Below are 19,144 nucleotides of genomic sequence, written 5' to 3' on the forward strand. Positions count from 1 at the left end.
GTTGTGCTAAAAGTTTTGACGTACACTTAATTTCAGCTCTGCATTGTAGTTTCGACATCGAAGTTTCAGAATTCAGTAGTGTTTGTGCTGAGAACAGATTTGGATGTGTGTGTTTGTGGTGACCATGGCTACCGCTAAATCATCTGTTCGTACAAGAAGCAATATAAGTACGAGTTATGAATCTCTATTTGGAACTCCTTGAGCTTTCAGTTCCAGAACGTTTCCTTCATACAGTGATGTGATGATATGCTATAGACTTACTCGTCTAGAATTGAAAGAGGAAGGGAGCAAAAAAACAGCGATTCGTTCCATTTGTGAAGAATGCGATCCTGAGTTCACACTTTTTCCTTTTATAGGATTACTAGTATGATAGATGAATATCACAAAAGTGTCAGGGTTATTTGAAAAATGTGAAAAAAATAAGGAATTAGAAAAAAACTTGAGAAGATTCCTAAAAACTTTTTGATATTGCTAGTTGCAAATGTGTGAATTTCAGTTCGTGCGGATGTGAAAAATCTAAGAAAATACCTGAAAAGGGGAGACAGTTTCTTATAGATCAGAGAACAGACAGAAAAATGGCAATAGGTACCGTCGATGTACTGGAAACTAAAACTCTTCTGAAAAGGGAAGAAAGGAGAGTAAGTAAACGTGCTGCCATAGAAGATGATTTGCAAGAACCGTCGACCAGTGGGATGCGAGCGACAGCATGTGATTCAGGCAGTTCGTCAGAATTGGAAACCGTAAGTGACAGTGACTTTAAGTGGTCTTATTCCTTCGAGTCTCGACCAAAGAGGCGAAAAAGACAATATTTAACACAGACGAGGGCACCACTTCCAACTTTAGCTAAAGTAAAGGATAAAACTGGAGTGACTTTAAGAAAGGTCGCTCCTATCGCTTCTGCCGTTTTAGAAGATTTGAACATAATTTCACACAAAGATGAACAGAAAGTGATAGACAAAAGTAAGGTTCAAAGAGAGGTTGCAAAAAACCGTAGTTTTGTGCAAAATAATAACTTAATGAAGGCATTAAACCTCAAAGTTTATATTTTGACGGTAAGAAGGATTAGACTGTAATGTTAAAGAAGATTGGCAATCAAAAACACAAAAGAACTGCAAATGAGGAACACTACGTGTTAGTTGAAGAACCAAACAGTCGATACCTTGGCCATGCATCGGTGTCAGAATCATCCACTGTTATTAACTTTGGAAGTTTGATAATTCAGAAGCTGAAAGATAATAATGTGGACTTGATAGATCTGAGGGCAGTTGGTTGCGATGGAACTAATATTAACGTCGGAGTTCGGGTAGGACTCAAAATTTCTCGACAACCACGTTCAAACACCTTTGCAGTGGTTAATTTGCCTCCTGCATTTCAATGAATTACCACTTCGACACGTGCTGAAGACAATTGATGGACACACAACAGGACCTTATACATTTTCGGGCCCTGTAGGAAAAATGCTCCATAATTGTGAGGACAGGCCAGTTACGAACTTCGAGGCTATACCAGCCGAAATGCCAGCCTTAGATATACAAGATTTGAACTCAGATCAGCAGTACCTTCTGCAAATATGTCAAGCTGAAGCTGTCATCAGTGGCAAGTGCGACACACGTTTAGGAAACCAGAAGCCCGGAAAATGATCTCATGCTAGATGGCTTATTACTGCCTGTGGCTTGCTTCGCCTTTACATTTCCGCAGAAAACCCAACAGAAGAACTGAAGATTCTTGCTAAGTTCGTTGTGTATGTTATGCCCCTGTTTGGTTCTCTGTGAAATCAAACCCGACATGCAAAGATCTATCTGTATCTTGTATCTGGCAATTAAGCTCTCAAGGTCCCTTGAGGAACCTTTGAAAACTGTAGTGAATAAGGTGATCGCCAGGAATTCATTTTTTGCTCATCCAGAGAATTTGTTGCTCAGTATGCTGACAGATGATAAGCGTGAAGTCAGAGAAATATCTGTGAGAAGGATTTTAGATACTCGGGCAAGGAAAACATCCGGTAAAGGGACAATACGTAAGTTCAAAGTCATGGCAGAGGACTACATCAACATCATAGACTGTGATGTGTGCCTTGTAACAGAGCCTCCCTTAGTTGCCCATTTGAATTCCGTGAAAACTGACAAGATGGTGGATGACCAGAATATTGCAGAAACAGCAATTGCATCCTTCCCGTGTCACACTCAAGCAGTTGAGAGACTGGTTAGAATAGTGAGTGAGGCTTCAGCATCTGTTTGTGGTGAAAGAGAAAGATATGCTTATATCAGATCTAAACTTGATGCAAGAACGTAATTACCAACATATGAGAATAAATCTGATTATTTTGAGCAAAGAAAGAAGTAAAACTGAAATTAAAGTAACAGTTTAGGAGAGGGAAAGTGGATGGAGTGAGGGTGCGATGGAACTCGCTGGCAGCCACCTCCACGCGGTGAGTTATGGGTTGGTGCAACCTGCAGCATTATACTACACTAGACCACACGTGCGCGCAGGTAGTAGGAGAAGCCGCCAACTTCTGTTGCTGTTTAATATTCATAAATTGTTTGCATGTACTTAGATTTTTTTGCATATTATTAAGAACTAATTTGCATAATTTAGAATAAATTTGCATATCATTAGAATAATTTACATTTATGTATTAGCATATTTATAACTTTTATGAATATATAATTATTTATGTTATGAAAAATATGTAAATAGAAGGTAATTAGTGTTACTAAATGTTATGCATATGATTTTATATTCATTACTGTAAAGTATGTAATGTATGAACCAATAATAGTAATGTTTATAATATTGAAAATAAGAGTTTATGGTTTATGAAATGCTATGAAGGGTGATAAAGGTCTGATTACGATATAAGTTATGGTCCCGGTACTCGCACCCACGATATGTAACGATAATAAATGGTTATACAGGGTGTCCCACGAACGACGCAACTGGGAATTAAGAGTGACGTTACTTTGTAACCGAAACCTGTACATACATAAGTCATACACCAAATGTTAGCCCTGTCCAAGTAGATATTTTTAAACATAGAAACAACAAACGGGGTGCAGTGTTGTTCATGCAGTGTTGCCAAATGTAAGTGAAAGTGTAAATTTATTTTTCCACAAAGCATGGAAAATTGCATGTCAAACATTCGTACGGAAATTTGGACGTCAATTTCCACCTTGGGTAGGTGGACTATTTCGCCATCTATAGTTCAGAGAAGAAAGCCGATCGTTTTCGCGTATAGCCAATCCTGAAATGCCTCGTAAAGGCGTACCGGTCCAAATGGGTGTTTCAAAAAAATTATGAGGTACAGTGGCAACACTGTTGATGTTTGAAGGCAACAAAAGGTGTGTTTAGTGATGGTCTATGACATGGAAATACTGGAAACAGGAAAAAAATAATATTTTCATTTTCTTTTTTTTCCTGTTTCCAGTATTTCCATGTCATAGACCATCACTAAATTTTCATTTTCTTTTTTTCCTGTTTCCAGTATTTCCATGTCATAGACCATCACTAAATTTTCATTTTCTTTTTTCCTGTTTCCAGTATTTCCATGTCATAGACCATCACTAAATTTTCATTTTCTTTTTTTCCTGTTTCCAGTATTTCCATGTCATAGTCCATCACTAAACACACCTTTTGTTGCCTTCAAACATCAACAGTGTTGCCACTGTACCTCATAATTTTTTTAAAACACCCATTTGGACCGGTACGCCTTTACGAGGCATTTCAGGATTGGCTATACGCGAAAACGATCGGCTTTCTTCTCTGAACTAAAGATGGCGAAATAGTCCACCTACCCAAGGTGGAAATTGACGTCCAAATTTCCGTACGAATGTTTGACATGCAATTTTCCATGCTTTGTGGAAAAATAAATTTACACATTCACTTACATTTGGCAACACTGCATGAACAACACTGCACCACGTTTGTTGTTTCTATGTTTAAAAATATCTACTTGGACAGGGCTAACATTTGGTGTATGACTTATGTATGTACAGGTTTCGGTTACAAAGTAACGTCACTCTTAATTCCCAGTTGCGCCGTTCGTGGGACACCCTGTAGTATAGTATAGTATAGTATACTATGTAATAATAATATGGTATGAAAGACGGTGGTCCGAGACGCTAGACAGAATACTGTCTCCGAACCTGAACTCCGCGCAGATAGACGAGAAAGGAATTTGTGGGATGTGCGGTCAAGGTCAAATGACGTCAGAACGCCAGAACAAACAAAGAACCCGATTGATTAATCAGAACCGGTTTTTCCAAGGTCAACTAGAACGCAAGAATAGGAGAAAGGTATGCAACGCCGTAGGGCAGGCGAGGGATTGAACAGACAAACAAGGCCAAACTCTGAAGCTATGCGTCGCTTTCTAGAACCGGTTTCCGCTCAGGGTTGACCCCAGGGCACGGAATGCTGTAGCTCGGGTTTTAGGGTAGAACGCTAGCATGTTAGGACAGGTTTCTGTCAAAGTAGCCCAAGGTTACTGCGAACACAAGAAAAAAGAATTTTGGGATACCCAATTAGATTGGAGTGAGAGCTTTACTTTGAACAAGGAGAACGAAGCGTAAGGGGTTTTTATGTGTACTAGGAAGAAGGGAAAGCTATCTGGGACTAGACCTAAAGTTTTCACTATTTGCTTTTATCACGGGGTAACGAACCTTGGACCCATTGATTATTGATTTAGCTAGTAAATTTATGTTACTGCGTGTTTTAACATAATATTGAGTTTATTTTTTACCAAGCTTTGACTTTATGTCAAATATTTTTTAACTTTTTATGTATTTTTACTCAAATAGCACAATTCCATCTGTTCAGGAAAGACTTTTAGTTATGTTTTCGACACACAAAGTGTGAGTTTTCAATTTTTGTCTGTATATTTCACAAGTTTATCCTAATATTTACTCAAATAACACAATTTGAGGAAACATTTTTTATTGCAATTTGGTCTGGCAAAGATACTTTTACAACTTTTAACTTATTATTTTAGAAGTTTATACCTATTTTTACTCAAATAACACATTTAGGCAAGATTTTTTCGACACACAAAGTATGTTTTGTCGAGTTTTGTCTGTTTATTTTACAACTTTAGGCTTATTATTACTCAAATAACACAATTTAATTTATTCAGGAAGGATTTTTTATTATATTTTGGATGCACAAAGAGATGTTATCAACTTTTTACTGATTCTTTTGCAGGGTTTGTATTATTTTTTTATTTATTTTGCTTTGTATCCGACATTCACTAATTTTTAACTTAGAGTTTAGTATTTATTTAAATCTTTTCAAAAACACTAAAGAAATAGTATTTTTGGCTAAAAGTTATTTTATAGTTTACGGTTTTCAGATATTTACTATGCTATTCTTAGTTTTGTATTTCTATATGTATTTATTTAGGTCAGGTTATGCCTGCTACGTAGGAAAGTTTGTTTATTTTAGAGTATGCTGAGTATTTTGTTACTTTTATACTAGGTAAACTTTTTCTAAATATATGCAGTAGGACTCTATATATTTTGGAGATGATGCGATCAGCACCACTCTCCATCTACTTTTTTTTCAGGTACCCAATATTATTGAGGGTTAGTGAATTCTAGAGCCTATTTATACAGGAGAGAGAGCTTGAAAATTTCGATCTCAGATAACCCATAACTATCTGTCGGAGTATTTTAAGGATATTTTATATTTATTATGTGCCACTAGAATATCAAAGCTTGCTTAATTTTTATGTCTGTAACGCTGTTATTGTATTTTTAACTAAGGCTTACTGGATAAAGTACAGGAAATGTTTAACATTTCGACTATTTGCCCTTATACGAGGCCAAACTTTTACTGTAACGAAAATTATTATGTGTCTATGAGGACTGAAACCCCTTTACCGAGGGGTCCATATCTGGACGCTTACTAATATTGTTTTTTTTTTCATTTTAAATATAACAATTGAACAATATAACAATACGAAGTTAACAGACGGCTTGGGGGGCCTAGGTCCACTTTCCAAACCTTTTTTACTATTCTAGAAGAATTATTTAGCCTTATATTTATTTTCAGGGTACTTTTGAAGTATTACTGGCTTTTTGAGTGACTGAAGAATTATTTTTGGTACGTCAATATCTGGGTTATTTGCATTTGTTATATTATACGAGGTTTGTTTTTTACTCTAAGATCACTATATGTCTGCGAAGACTAAAATACACTTACTGAAGCTAAAAGCTTAGGCTGTAACTAGGGACTTAGTATGTATATCGACAATTTATAGGACAACACGAACCTTACAGAGGATTATAGGTGACGTAGGACCACACGCCAGAGCTTTGTTAACCTGCAAGAAGCACTTACAGCTAATTCTACGGGGAAATGAGGTTCATCTTTTTTACTGTTTCACAAGAATGCTATCTTTTAAACACCCAATATTTGCTTTTTCAAGTGACTACATGTACCAGAAGCACTTACAGGCCAATTCTAACTAGACTTCGACTTATTCTATATCAGATGCTAAATTTATAAAGAACTATGATTGTATATATTTCTGAGAAAGTAAGGAAAGCAGATTACCCGATTAAAGTATCTGAGAAACAGATATTTCTATGTAAGTACATTTTTATTGACTGGATTATTTAACAGATCAAACAGGAAGACTGCAAAATTCATTAAAAATAGTTCTATAGTATAACTAGGTAGTTTCAGAAATATAAAAAGAACAAATATAAGATTTCGCTTTTTTTGCTTCTGAGGCTAATCGCGACGCTAAGGGTAAATGGCGAGGAAATGTAACGGAAGAGAAACAGTCCCAACAGTTATGGGCTGCATGTAAGTAAATACTAGGGATGGCCAGATCCGGATCCTGGCGGATCCGAAATCCGGATCCGATTGGTTCCGGATCCTAAGGATCCGGATCCTAACATTTTTCGGATCCGGATCCGCTACTTTCGGATCCGGATCCGCTACTTTCGGATCCGGATCCGTTTTGCCATCCCACATGCGCTTCTTTGGAAGGTAAGAATGTCTTTATAACATATTGTTACCTGCTAATATACATATATATATATATAATATACATACATACACATATATAGCGTGTGTGCGCGCGCGTGCGCGATTTGTAATATAGTGTATAGTGGAGCCCAATGGAAGAAATAAGTGTTTGATTGTTTCAGCTAAAAAAACTGTTTTATGGGGCAAAACCCCCTCAAATGTCAAGATGAGGACAAATTGAAGTGAGGATCTGACCCCTGTGTCCCCCTCCGATTTCCATGAAACTTGGCAGATTTATAGAGGGGCCCAAAGGAAGAAATACGTGTTTTTTTGTTTCGGCTAAAAATCTGTTCTAAGGGGGCAACCTCCCCTCAAATGTCAAGATGATGACAAATTGAAGCGGGGATCTGACCTCTGTGTTCCCCTCCGATTTCCATGAAACGAGGCAGGTGTATAGAGGGGCCCAAAGGAGGAAATACGTGTTTTTTTGTTTCAGCTAAAAAACTGTTTTAGGGGTCAAAACCCCCTTAAATGTCAAGATGAGGACAAATTGAAGTGGGGATCTGGCCCCGAAACTACGTAAATATGGCAAAGGAAGAAACAAGGGGCATAGGGCCTCTCTATACACCAGCCAAATTTCATGGAAATCGGAGGGGGACACAGGGGTCAGATGATCCCCACGTCAATTTGTCCTCATCTTGACATTTGAGGCGGGTTTTGCCCCCTAAAACAGTTTTTTAGCCGAAACAAAAAAAAAAACACGTATTTCTTCCTTTGGGCCCCTCTATACACCTGCCAAGTTTCATGAAAATCGGAGGGGGACACAGGGGTCAGATCCTTACTTCAATTTGTCCTCATCTTGACATTTGAGTGGATTTTGCCCCCTAAAACAGTTTTTAGCTGAAACAAAAAAACACGTATTTCCTCCTTTGGGCCCCTCTATACACCTGCTTCGTTTCATGGAAATCGGAGGGGAACACAGGGGTCAGATCCCCGCTTCAATTTGTCATCATTTGACATTTGAGGGGAGGTTGCCCCCTTAGAACAGATTTTTAGCCGAAACAAAAAAAACAACACGTATTTCTTCCTTTGGGCCCCTCTATAAATCTGTCAAGTTTCATGGAAATCGGAGGGGGACACAGGGGTCAGATCCTCACTTCAATTTGTCCTCATCTGGACATTTGAGGGGGTTTTGCCCCATAAAACAGTTTTTTAGCTGAAACAACCAAACACGAATTTCTTCCATTGGGCCCCACTATACACCTGCCAAGTTTCATGGAAATCGGAGGGAGACACTTAGATAACCTCCCTTGTTAGTCTTACACTTTGTAATTATATAACACTGCATATATTATAATGTTTTATTTTAATTTGTAAAACTGTAACTGTAGAAAAATTGTATAATTTTTGTATAACATTTCTATCTTGTTATATGTGTTAAAGGTTTCATCCTGGAATGGAATGTCTCACATTTATGTTTGTTTCCATTTCCAATACATTCGAATGAATACATATTCGTTTCAATGGCATTTACAAAATCCCCTCTGACATTTTATGTTAAACAAGTAAGATTATTTTTGTGCACGAGTGTGTTAGCCGATGCGTAGCAAAGTATTTTAGGAACAACACTTGAAAAAAATTCTTGTAGGACTAACTAATGAAAAATTTCTTTGTAATCGAAGATCATAATACCTTTTAAGGTGTCATAATATTATAATGGGATTGAGATACGAAAATCTCGGATCCGGATCCGGAACTTTCGGATCCGGATTCAGACCAGGAACTTTCGGATCCAGATCCGTAATTTTTGGATCCGGATCCGGATCCGTTTGGCCATCCCTAGTTAATACCACAGAGATATTACAGTAGGTGTAGGTTCTACCACCAGAACATTTCTATCATAAAAATACTGGTTATGTTGTACTGTTAGCTAAATATGTTGATATTTGAGAAACTTAAAAGCTTATTTGCGAAATTTGAATATAAATAATAATCTGTTAGACTGTAGACATATTTTATATCCATTCTGCACAAAATCCGATGACAAATTTAAAAATTGACTCGAACCCTGGAGAGATAGGTTAAAAGCCTAACGCTATACCAACTAAGCTATCTGGGCACAAGGTATTCTTTTCTTGAAAAGTTAGTTATGTTAAGAAATATATTGAAACACTTGAGAACACTCTTGGTCTGGTTCGACAGAGAAGGAGACAACATTTCCAAATATTATATATATACTACATATAAAATATTAGTCTCTGATTCAAGTAATTTACCTACCTGTAAATATTACCTTTTGGTGTAAAATATAATTGTTAGTTGCACTAATAGGTACAAATATTAACTTTATACACCTTCATACACACTAAATAACAAAACTTTGATATAAAAATTAGTAACAATTTGTTAAAAATTAAGTTAAACTAAAAATAATGAGCTTTGTTTTCTTAAATAACTATATAAAGTAGTAAACATACTAAACAAATATTCCTTCTTTTGCTATTTAAAGGATGCCAAACAGTGCAAACAAGTTGTTATTTTTTTAAAAAATACTGTTTTTTTACCTAACTTTGTGAATTAAATACTAGTACATTTTGTCAAATTATAAATAAAATATATCTATTTCTTTGGTATTTGTACTATAGTGAAGGAAAATGATACTAAAACTTGGCTAGTACAGTAAATCTGAGAGCTTTAGCTTTATTTGTTCGTAACTGGCAGGGCCGGATTAACCTATGGACAACTGGGGCAATTTCCCCAGGGCCCCCACCAAAAGGAAGCTGCGAAGGGCCTCCACCAAAAAAATCTTTTAACCAGCTGGCTTTGCTTGTGAAAAATTACATAAGAAGTTGTATTTTAAAAATAAAAAAAAACTTCAATATTGTCGTATCTCTACACTCTTCTGGATCAAATTGTTGCACAGCTCTCAGTCGATCTGTTTGTAGATACCTGAAGCTCAGCATACTTTATACCATGGATTGATTTGGATGTAGTGTGGAAATAAGGCACACTTATTTCAAACAATCAATTCTCAGATACGATTAAGATAATAAATAATCCTACGAGAGTACATAACTTTCTTTCGTTAATATCATCGTTTTAGAACTGTGCTTTTTCTAGTGAAAAACATTGTGGAGATACTAGCGCTCTCTCTCGGTGCATAAGTGAACTACGGGACACCTAACTTTATGCAGCGCTTTTGTGAACCGCGCTAACATAAGCTAACGGACGGCGAAATGAGTTGACTGTTTCCTTTCGGCTAAATAAACTAGCAGAATAAACTAAATAAACTATATGTTTTTGAATTTCTTGCACCCTACTGTGTAAGCAGCAATGGATCCATGTTGCCGACGGGACGATTTCTTTTATTCGTGCTGCAAGTCCAGTAAGCCTTCCCGACATTGCTCGTGCTCCATCTAACGCATTTCAACCAGTCCATATTATGAGATATTATAAACTCGTTTTAGCTGGCAAATTCATCTTCGGCTGTAGTGTGCGTCAAATAGGAAATGGAGAGTAAGTCCTCCAAAACACTTTTGAGACGATCATACCAAACGCGAAGCAATCCGAGCTAAACAATCAAGCGTCCCTCTCACAAGCACCATCCCAGGCAGTTCTCAGCCAAAACATGCGTGCTTTTGGTTGGATTGATTTGTTGTTTTAAGTCCACTTTATGCACAGTAAGGCTAATCGGGACTGGACCTACAGTTTAAAGTGGGATCCGAACCACTTGTGCCTCCACCGGGTATCGAACCCGGGACCCCTTGATTACAAGGCGATGACGCTACCACTGCGCCATCGGGGAGGCCCGTGTGCTTTTGGTGTGGGCACTGGTGATGTTTAGTCATGTCTACCTCTTCAGCTTATCTACTTAAATTTATTTTACCTCAGTAAATAGACACCGTAAATTTGTATAATTTTCGTTCTCTCATAATCCATTCTTAGCATTAAAGAATAAATGCTCTTGTCTTAGTATTTTTCCGAATCTTTGTGGAACACTGGGAGGGTTTCACAAACCCCCTGAGAGGGGTTGAAGAACCGCTGGTCTACGCCGTTTTTTTATTTTTTATTTTTTTTTTTATTTTTTAGTAAGATAAGTCGTAAATCTGTGCGGAACTGAATCCCCCTAAGTTTTCTTTCTCCCACACCAAGGCACCTTTTAGTAAACTCCCCCGCCCCGTTGAGCAATTCTGGTTATGTCATTTGATCGCATTAATCTACTTGGAACTGGCAACCTCGGTCAATGACGTCGTGGAAGATGACATGGAGGAAAGACTTAAACATATTTATGTTGCTAATTACATATTTTCTTTGGAGAGGTGAGTGAAAAGTGTAGTAATTATGCAGACACCTTTCAGTCAAATATTACTAAAATAAAAGCAAAAAGAAGCCTTTAACCTGGTGTTTTTTCACTTACTTTATGACATGTAACGCAATTTGCAGCAGTTGGATTGATTCATAGATCGCTTCAAAAATAATGCAAGCTACGACATTTGTGTGCCAAACAAGGGGAGCTCTGGGGCCGGCAAGGACAGATTATTTTCTCTTGGTAACCAAGGCTTAGCATTAAGACGCCATAGTGCAGGGGCAAAAAAGAAATAAAAGAAGCTACTGCTCTGGGGGCTCGTGCTGACCACGCGTCACCCTGTAACTGGTTGCATGGTCCCCCCACCTGTCGTGGGAGTGAGGTCGGCATTCCGTAGGTATGCACGGGTTGTTACAAAACAGAAATTCATGTATTCACCGTTAAAAAAAAAAAAATCGAAACTTCTCTTTCTAATTACAAGATAATATTGTATAAAGTGAGGCATTGAGAGATACAGTGGCTCCGGAAAGTATTCGTCTGAGCACAATCAGACTGTCAAACCACGTAGCTATAACACTTTGCAAAAGAAGAAAAGCATGAGAAAAATGTAATACCGACACACGTTCACATTCGTTCTGCGAAAATCAAGAGAAAAAGCAAAAATATTTCCTGCTGTGTTCGAACACAACACAAATATCGAAAATCATGTCATATTACGCACCAAACTAGTATTCGTCTGCTACATAGTTCCATGAAATCACGCCCCCTAGGTACTCACTTTTGAGACGCAAGGTGAATCTCATGTAGTGCAAGTACGAGCTGTCTTCCGTTGCAACAGGGAATGTGCATGCTGGAGGCCAGGGTTGGACGTGTGCGGAAAAATGGGGTGCAAATCGAAGGAAAGTACCGAAGAGGAAAGGCGTATTGTGGTGAGTTTGTTTCGTAGTGGTAACTCTTTCACAGACATAAGCAAACTCAATAGGCCAATCACCACAATTAAAAGTATTGTGTGGGTTTTTAAGAACACAAGAACATACAAAAATGCCCCAAGAAATGGCCGACCTCCAAAGCTAACACAGAAAGAAAAATGCGTGATAATGCGGAAAGTTGGGAAAAATCTGAAAGTCAGTGCCCCAAAGTTGGCTGCTGAGGTTGCAAATGAAACTGGAAAAACAGTCTCAGCAAATACAGTAAGAAGTGTTCTCCACCAAGCTGGGTATCAGGGAAGAACTGCCCGTAGAAAACAGTACATCAACAAACTCGACAGGAAGAAAAGGACTGACTACGCCAAAGCACATGACTACTGGAAGAAAGTCATATTCACAGATGAGAGCAAATTTAATATTTTCAAGTCAGTTGGACGGGTCATGGTGTAGCGGAAGAAGAACACAGAACTGGCTGAGAAGAATCTAACACCGACTGTGAAACATGGTGGAGGTTCAATACTTGTATGGGGGTACATGAGTGCCAGTGGTGTTGGAGATCTGTGCTTTGTGGAAGGCATCATGGATCATAAAGCATACATCAACATCCTGAAGTCCCACCTTCCCAAAAGTGTGCATGATATGGGTCTATCCGATGGATACATCTTCACCCAAGATGATAACCCTAAGCATACAGGTCACAACACCAAGTTGTGGTTACTCTATAATACACCACTCTGGATGGAAACACCTCCACAGTCTCCAGATGTTAATCCCATAGAGCATGTGTGGAATATGCTGGAGGAAAACATACGCAAACACAACATTTCTAATAAAAATGATCTGAAGAAAGTTCTAATGACTGAATGGCGTAATATTTCACAGGAAACGACAAGTAATTTGGTTCGATCAATGCCACGAAGGATGGAAGCCATCCTTAAAAGCAAAGGTGGTCCCACCAAGTATTAACCATTTGTAAAGATGACACACTTTTATTTTTATGTATTGCAAACGAATATTTATTTGGCATCGGATGATGCGTGTTAATGTATTTTTTGTTGTAATTCACTTTGTATGACAAATACGACATTTCCTTTTGTATATTTTTTTGTGTGCAAACGAATAAGTAATCAAGTGCAATTTGTGTTCTTTTTTATTGTAAATTAATGCCAGTCTGTACATCCAATAACCCATTCCTCTATACAGACGAATATTTTCTGGAGCCACTGTAGCTTGTAGAATTTTAGAAATGAATATATTTGTTGTTGAAACTTAGGAAGTACTAAGGCAATATAACTGGCCTTGCCTAACCTAGCTACATATGGTAAGCATGATAGGGGAATTATATTTTCACACAAGAACTAGTATGGTATATGTAAAGCAAGTTAAATCAAATTCTGCAAAATAATCACCCGAATTACACCTGATGGCAGCGCCTGTGTATATCTAGGCAACACTCAGTTAATCACTACTTGGTGTGAAACACTTATATAGGAGAGAAGAATTATTTTGTGGAAAAAAAAAGATAAAAGAGTAAATATTCACTGTGCCTCTTTAGTAGGGTGTACATATATGTTAACATAGAGCGAATAACATTGTTGCCTTGTAATGAAGGGGTCCCGGGTTCGATACCTGGTGGAGGCACAAAGTGGTTCGGATTCCACTTTAAACTGTAGGTCCAGTCCCGATTAGCCTAACTGTACACAAAGTGGACTTTAAAAATAAACTCAAACCAAACCAAATATACCAAATAATGCAGAGATTAGCACCTAGTAATTTGATGTTTGGCCAGCATTACAATTCTTCTAGTTTTGTATAGTGGTATTTTTTTGTAAGAAACAAGTTTGTTATATCCACAGTAACAGAAGATGCAGTACCACAGGAGGAAGCGCTTGATTTGTGCAATAATCTTGAGGATATTGCGCTGGACTGTGCTGGTAGCCATAGGATATGCAACTGATACAATCACACTGTATTTTGACATGCAAGATTTTACTGATATTCTTGCACTTGCCATAGCACTGTTTGCAGTAGAGGTAATGTATTTCGTTGTAGTGTTTTTGCATTTGTGTTAAGTACGAGGGATAGCCGGAAAAAAAGTTTCCCTAGTCTGACATCTGGAGAAAGAACTTGAAGCAGAAAGAGGCATCATTACATTATTTTTCCACATAGTCCCCAGCGACATTCAGGCACTTTTTGTACCGCTTCACAGTTTTCAAGGTTCTTTTGTTTTATTGCAATTTCATCATGCTACGATTTCAATTTTTACATGGTTTGATTTTGATTTACGTCTGTTGACACATACTGCGGAGTTTTAGCAATTAAGATTTTGTTCACTATATGCTTTCCAGGTTAGGTTAGGTAAGGCAGGTCAAGTTTGGTTCTCTTAGCATTTAAATGAAAGGGTACCAGTTTTGTATGGACAAAACACCTCTCATTTGTCATTTTTAACATTTGTACAGACATATTGTGCATTGCGAAAGATTCTTCAAGGTGGAATTATGCTTTTTTCATGAAAATAATTTCAATTTTTCACATAGAAAGTAATTTTTGTTCTTCCTTTTTTTTTCTTGCGTAACACACAATGTGGCGGGCACAACTTGACTAGCGTTGTGGGTATGTAGTGTTTCCAACCTTCTTAATCGAAAAATACCTGCCATTGCACTGGTACCTGTTTATTTTCTATCCTTTATTCTCTTACGATTTCCTGGTTACTTCTGTGCCTCTTTGGATAGCAAGTTTGTATTTTTTGAATTGATATTAGCAGATGTTGAATCAATAATGTGTACATTACGACTTTCGTCAGAAGCATCAAGAGATCAATTGCAGGTGTGTACTATTATCTTCAGTCACAAGCATATAATAAAATAGCGATATTATACATAGTATTCCCCAATAGTAGATCGAAAGAAACTGACTTCAGATCTGAGTTCATTGACTTTTATTTATTAGAATATACCTATTTCATATGGCGACTGAAAGCAACATTTTTTCATTTGCATAGCTTTCTTCATTTCACAATTCACGCTAGCGTGAATATTACAAGTGTTGTGCATTTTAGGTAGCAAAATTAATCTCGAGTTATAATGACAATCGTGATCGCATTCTAAGAATCTAAAATGCAATCTTCATTAGTATACACTTCTATGACGTTCCTTCATTTCATAAATCATTGAAATACCAAAGTTAATGAAAAACCCACTGGGTTTTAAAATGGTTTTTGAAGTGGGCCAGGTTTTTTTCGAGTTGGGCCCACCTTGGCGAACCGTGCCATGATTGCAACACACCTGTGTTATCCATACTGGCTGGGCACACACTTCTCAACTTGATCTGTCTTCCACACAGCAATACTCTGGCGCCCTCTGCAAGAAAAAGTTCGTGTGGCACACAACAAAAGAAGGATGATGCCTTTATAACCACAACATATTTCCTACTCAAAATGTCCATGCTTTCCCGAAATACACATGCGGCAAACTTTTTTCCAAATTGTCCCTCGTAATTCTTAAATATGCGGCAACAGACAATACCAGTCATGATCATGAAATCCTGAATATATAGACTGTTCTATGGTGCTGGACCGCTGGTGGTGGTAGTACAGTGGAACCCTTATTTTATGATTCTGGATTTTACATTTTCCCTCATTATACATTCAACTTTATGGTCCCAACATAGCAAAATGTTACGTAATTTTCCTCGATTTTACATTATCCTGTATTTTTAGATTTTTCAGCTTGGTCCCTTGAGGAACATAAAATCGAGTTTCCACTGTATTATCTTTATCTCTCAAGATCACTTGATACAATATTTTGCTCATTTACATTGAAACAAACGTTGGTACTATAAATTCATTGTACTATATTCAGTGCTCGAAAAATCTTCTTCGGAGCTCTGAAAATCAGGCACCAGGAAACCACCTACTAGCAATTGTGCATACTAGAGCATTCCCTGACATTCGCTAGGAGACTCGGCAGCAAGCGGCCCGGCATCAGTGCTTGTCTTTCCCGGTGAATGGGGTCCACAACAGTCGCTAGAGTCTGCTTTTAAAATTACAGTTTTCATATTGTGTACTAACCTTGACTAAGGAAGGTGTTGAAAATGATGTCCCTCTGCTGCAACACATTCCTGGCATCTCCGAAGGAAATTGGCATTTACACATGCAAGTTTCGTCTACTGTAATTCTCCCGATTTCTCGTACAATACTCTCTTTTAACTCGCGGATGGTGTGTGGATTGTCTTTGTATACTTTATTTTTTTAGATTTCCCCATTTTTCTTTCCACTTTTATTCATAACTGACCCTGTTACTCTTAACTTTTTTTTTTACGAGGTTTAATATAGTGGTCCTATGTGGAACGGGAACACCAGGAAATTTTGTTGCAAAACGTCGTTGCACTTCTCCACAATTCCTCTTTCTGAAGTAACACACTACAAGATAAATCCTTTGTTGTAATGTAAGCTTTTGTGGTGCCATATTAAGCCACAATCTTCAACACACAGACACAACACAACACAACTTCCGAGGGAGGATTATACTGGCATCAGTCTGCAACGTCAACAGAAAGGGAAAGAGAGCGAAGGCAGGGAGAGTGAAAAAAACAGACTGTAGCGTGCGACTGTTCACCGGTAAAGACAAGCTCTGATGCCGGGCCGCTTGCCGCCGAGTCTCATAGGGAATGATCTGTATAAGACGCTGAGCTGGCCCCTGTGGCAGAGTGGTTAGCATATCACGGCACTATGCGAAGGGTCCTGATTTCGAATTCTGGCCTGGGCATGGATGTTTGTGAGTGTTCATTCATCAATTTCATCATATCTCACCATCTTTGCAAATTAGCCAAAAGTGGCAAAAAAAAGTGAAGTAAAATAAAGCAAATCAATCAATCTATAAGCAACTGAGCATCACTATATTCAAAACATCGCTAAATCATGTGAGAAAGTGGAAAATGGGGGGGGGGGGGGTTGAGAAACAAAGAGAAAGCAATTGTTACTAATTCTATGGAATGTTCACAACGTTGATAAAATAATAATTTGCTAACTTACGCTGTACTGCAATTTGAATATAGAATTTTCAAAATTTCGTACATGCAATATTACAGCAAGGGATCACAGTCACCAGGCTGAAATGTTTAGGCGACCTGGTGACCAGGATTTTTCAAGCTCTGACTATATTGTTGGTGTAGTTTTGTTAGTTGAAGTATTTATTTCAAGTACCTATTTATGTTAAATTTATTTCAATTTATTATTCATGTGAGTTTTCCTCTGCATGTCATTTAAAACTATTTCACTTTGATTGTGGATATGTAAATTGTTTTGGTGGTGAAGACTGCTAAGAAATTTCTTCCATGTTTGTCTAGTTGAGCCGCGGTGGTCTTTTTGATAGGCCATCTGACTGTCTCATGGGAAATTCTCAGGGTGGGTGATCTAAGGTCGTAATTTTTCCAGCCTTTTCACAGCCTCAAATCAATGCCAGGGCATGGTGCTGATCACATCACCTCCAAAATGGCAGAGATCAAGAATGTGTGGAGACCCTATCCCCACATCCCCTAAATGGACTTTTATTGCATGGAGAACTTGACTGATTGGCTTCTGGAAATTGTTTTCCTTTTCTTTTTGATTGTAAGAAGTGCCTTCTACCACGTCTTTGAACCTATCTTTAATATTAGGTGCTTAATAACCAATCTTTAAATAACAGATATATTCATTTCGGCAGTACTTTTTGTGATTGTTATAGTAGTTGAAGTGCCTTGAGAAGATGTTTATGAGCTTCACTTGATGGTCATGAAGTCCATAGGAGCATTTGTTTAGAAAAAGAATTCAATACATATTTTAAGAGATGTGAGATATCAGTATGTAATGAATTAATATTTTTTCTAGTGCTAGAAACTGATATGGTATTTAGAGATAAAATTGCATTGCATGTTTGAACAGTTTTGAATTTTCTTTCCAGTATTCAACCAGAAGGGGGCCAAAGAACACATTTGGTTATGCCAGAGCCGAAGTGATAGGTGCTCACATTAATGCAGTGTTTCTAGCATCACTCTGCTTCTCAATATTGGCTAATTCTGTGCAGAGGTGAGCGTACTGCAATTTAGTTTGTAAAAAATTACTTAAGCTTCAAGGAATTGGGGCCCGAGAAGACATCCATCAATAACATACCTTTGGAAGGCTTCCAAAGGAAAATAAATAGTAGGTTTATAGTGTGAGTGAATTCATTGGGGCTGTCAGCTTCACTGCATACTAGGGATGTGACGAAGCTGAAAATTTACCGATGCCGATGTACTCACCCATAATTTTTGGAACTGATACCGATGCCGATATTTAACCGATTCCGATACATAAGATTATTAAACAGAAATGGGATGTTATTTTCTGCATGACAAAAATAAATTTGCTGTGTACATTCCTATTGCATATCATATGTATATACATATATATTCTCAAGAGATGTGAATGTACATTTGCATCTACAAAATATTGTGTGAACCTTTAAGAAGAACATGGATTCTCAAGAGATTAAACATTAGTACACAAGCAGTTCTTTGAAATGCAAAATGAATTCCTGTTCTGCCAGATTCAACTTCAGAAACACGAGATTTGGAAGCACTTCAGGAAGTAACCTACTTCTTCTCTTATCGCAAATCTGTTCAGCAACACTGAACACTCAATCACTGAATACTGATGCAGCAGGTATGCCCAAGTATTTTCTCAGAACTTGCTTCAGGTTTGAATATTCATTTTTGAATTTCCAATACAACAGCAGATCCTGGTTCAGCAATGTACTGTTTTATTTCCGATTTATAGTTAGGTTGATCCTCTGAATGAGTTTGCAATAATTTTATTACAAAAACTCTACAATAATGACGAATCATAACCAAATTTTCAATAAATCTTACAAAACTAGAATATAAAACTTATTAGAAGGTAAAAACTCTAGTATATTCTGTACCGGTTTAAATA

General features: G+C 37.6%; 1 protein-coding gene across 4 annotated transcripts in view; it reads left to right on the forward strand.

Moving 5' to 3' along the window:
- The first annotated feature begins 11,213 nt into the window (after positions 1–11,213).
- LOC145990480 (proton-coupled zinc antiporter SLC30A1-like) overlaps positions 11,214–19,144 on the forward strand; it is a 31,418-nt gene continuing 23,487 nt past the window's right edge. For 2 of the 4 annotated variants that reach the window (XM_083126177.1, XM_083126190.1), the window contains exons 1-3: positions 11,214–11,282; positions 14,052–14,228; positions 18,135–18,259. In XM_083126177.1, the coding sequence (XP_082982303.1) occupies positions 14,061–14,228; positions 18,135–18,259 (293 nt within the window). In that variant the 5' untranslated portion in view covers positions 11,214–11,282; positions 14,052–14,060. Of the gene's footprint in view, positions 11,283–12,127; positions 12,199–14,051; positions 14,229–18,134; positions 18,260–19,144 lie in introns of those variants that run through there. The other 2 variants (XM_083126182.1, XM_083126186.1) reach the window with 2 other exon arrangements.

This window comes from Lepisma saccharinum, chromosome 1 (assembly GCF_977018435.1).
Source record: "Lepisma saccharinum chromosome 1, izLepSacc3.1, whole genome shotgun sequence".
NCBI classification, from domain to species: domain Eukaryota; kingdom Metazoa; phylum Arthropoda; class Insecta; order Zygentoma; family Lepismatidae; genus Lepisma; species Lepisma saccharinum.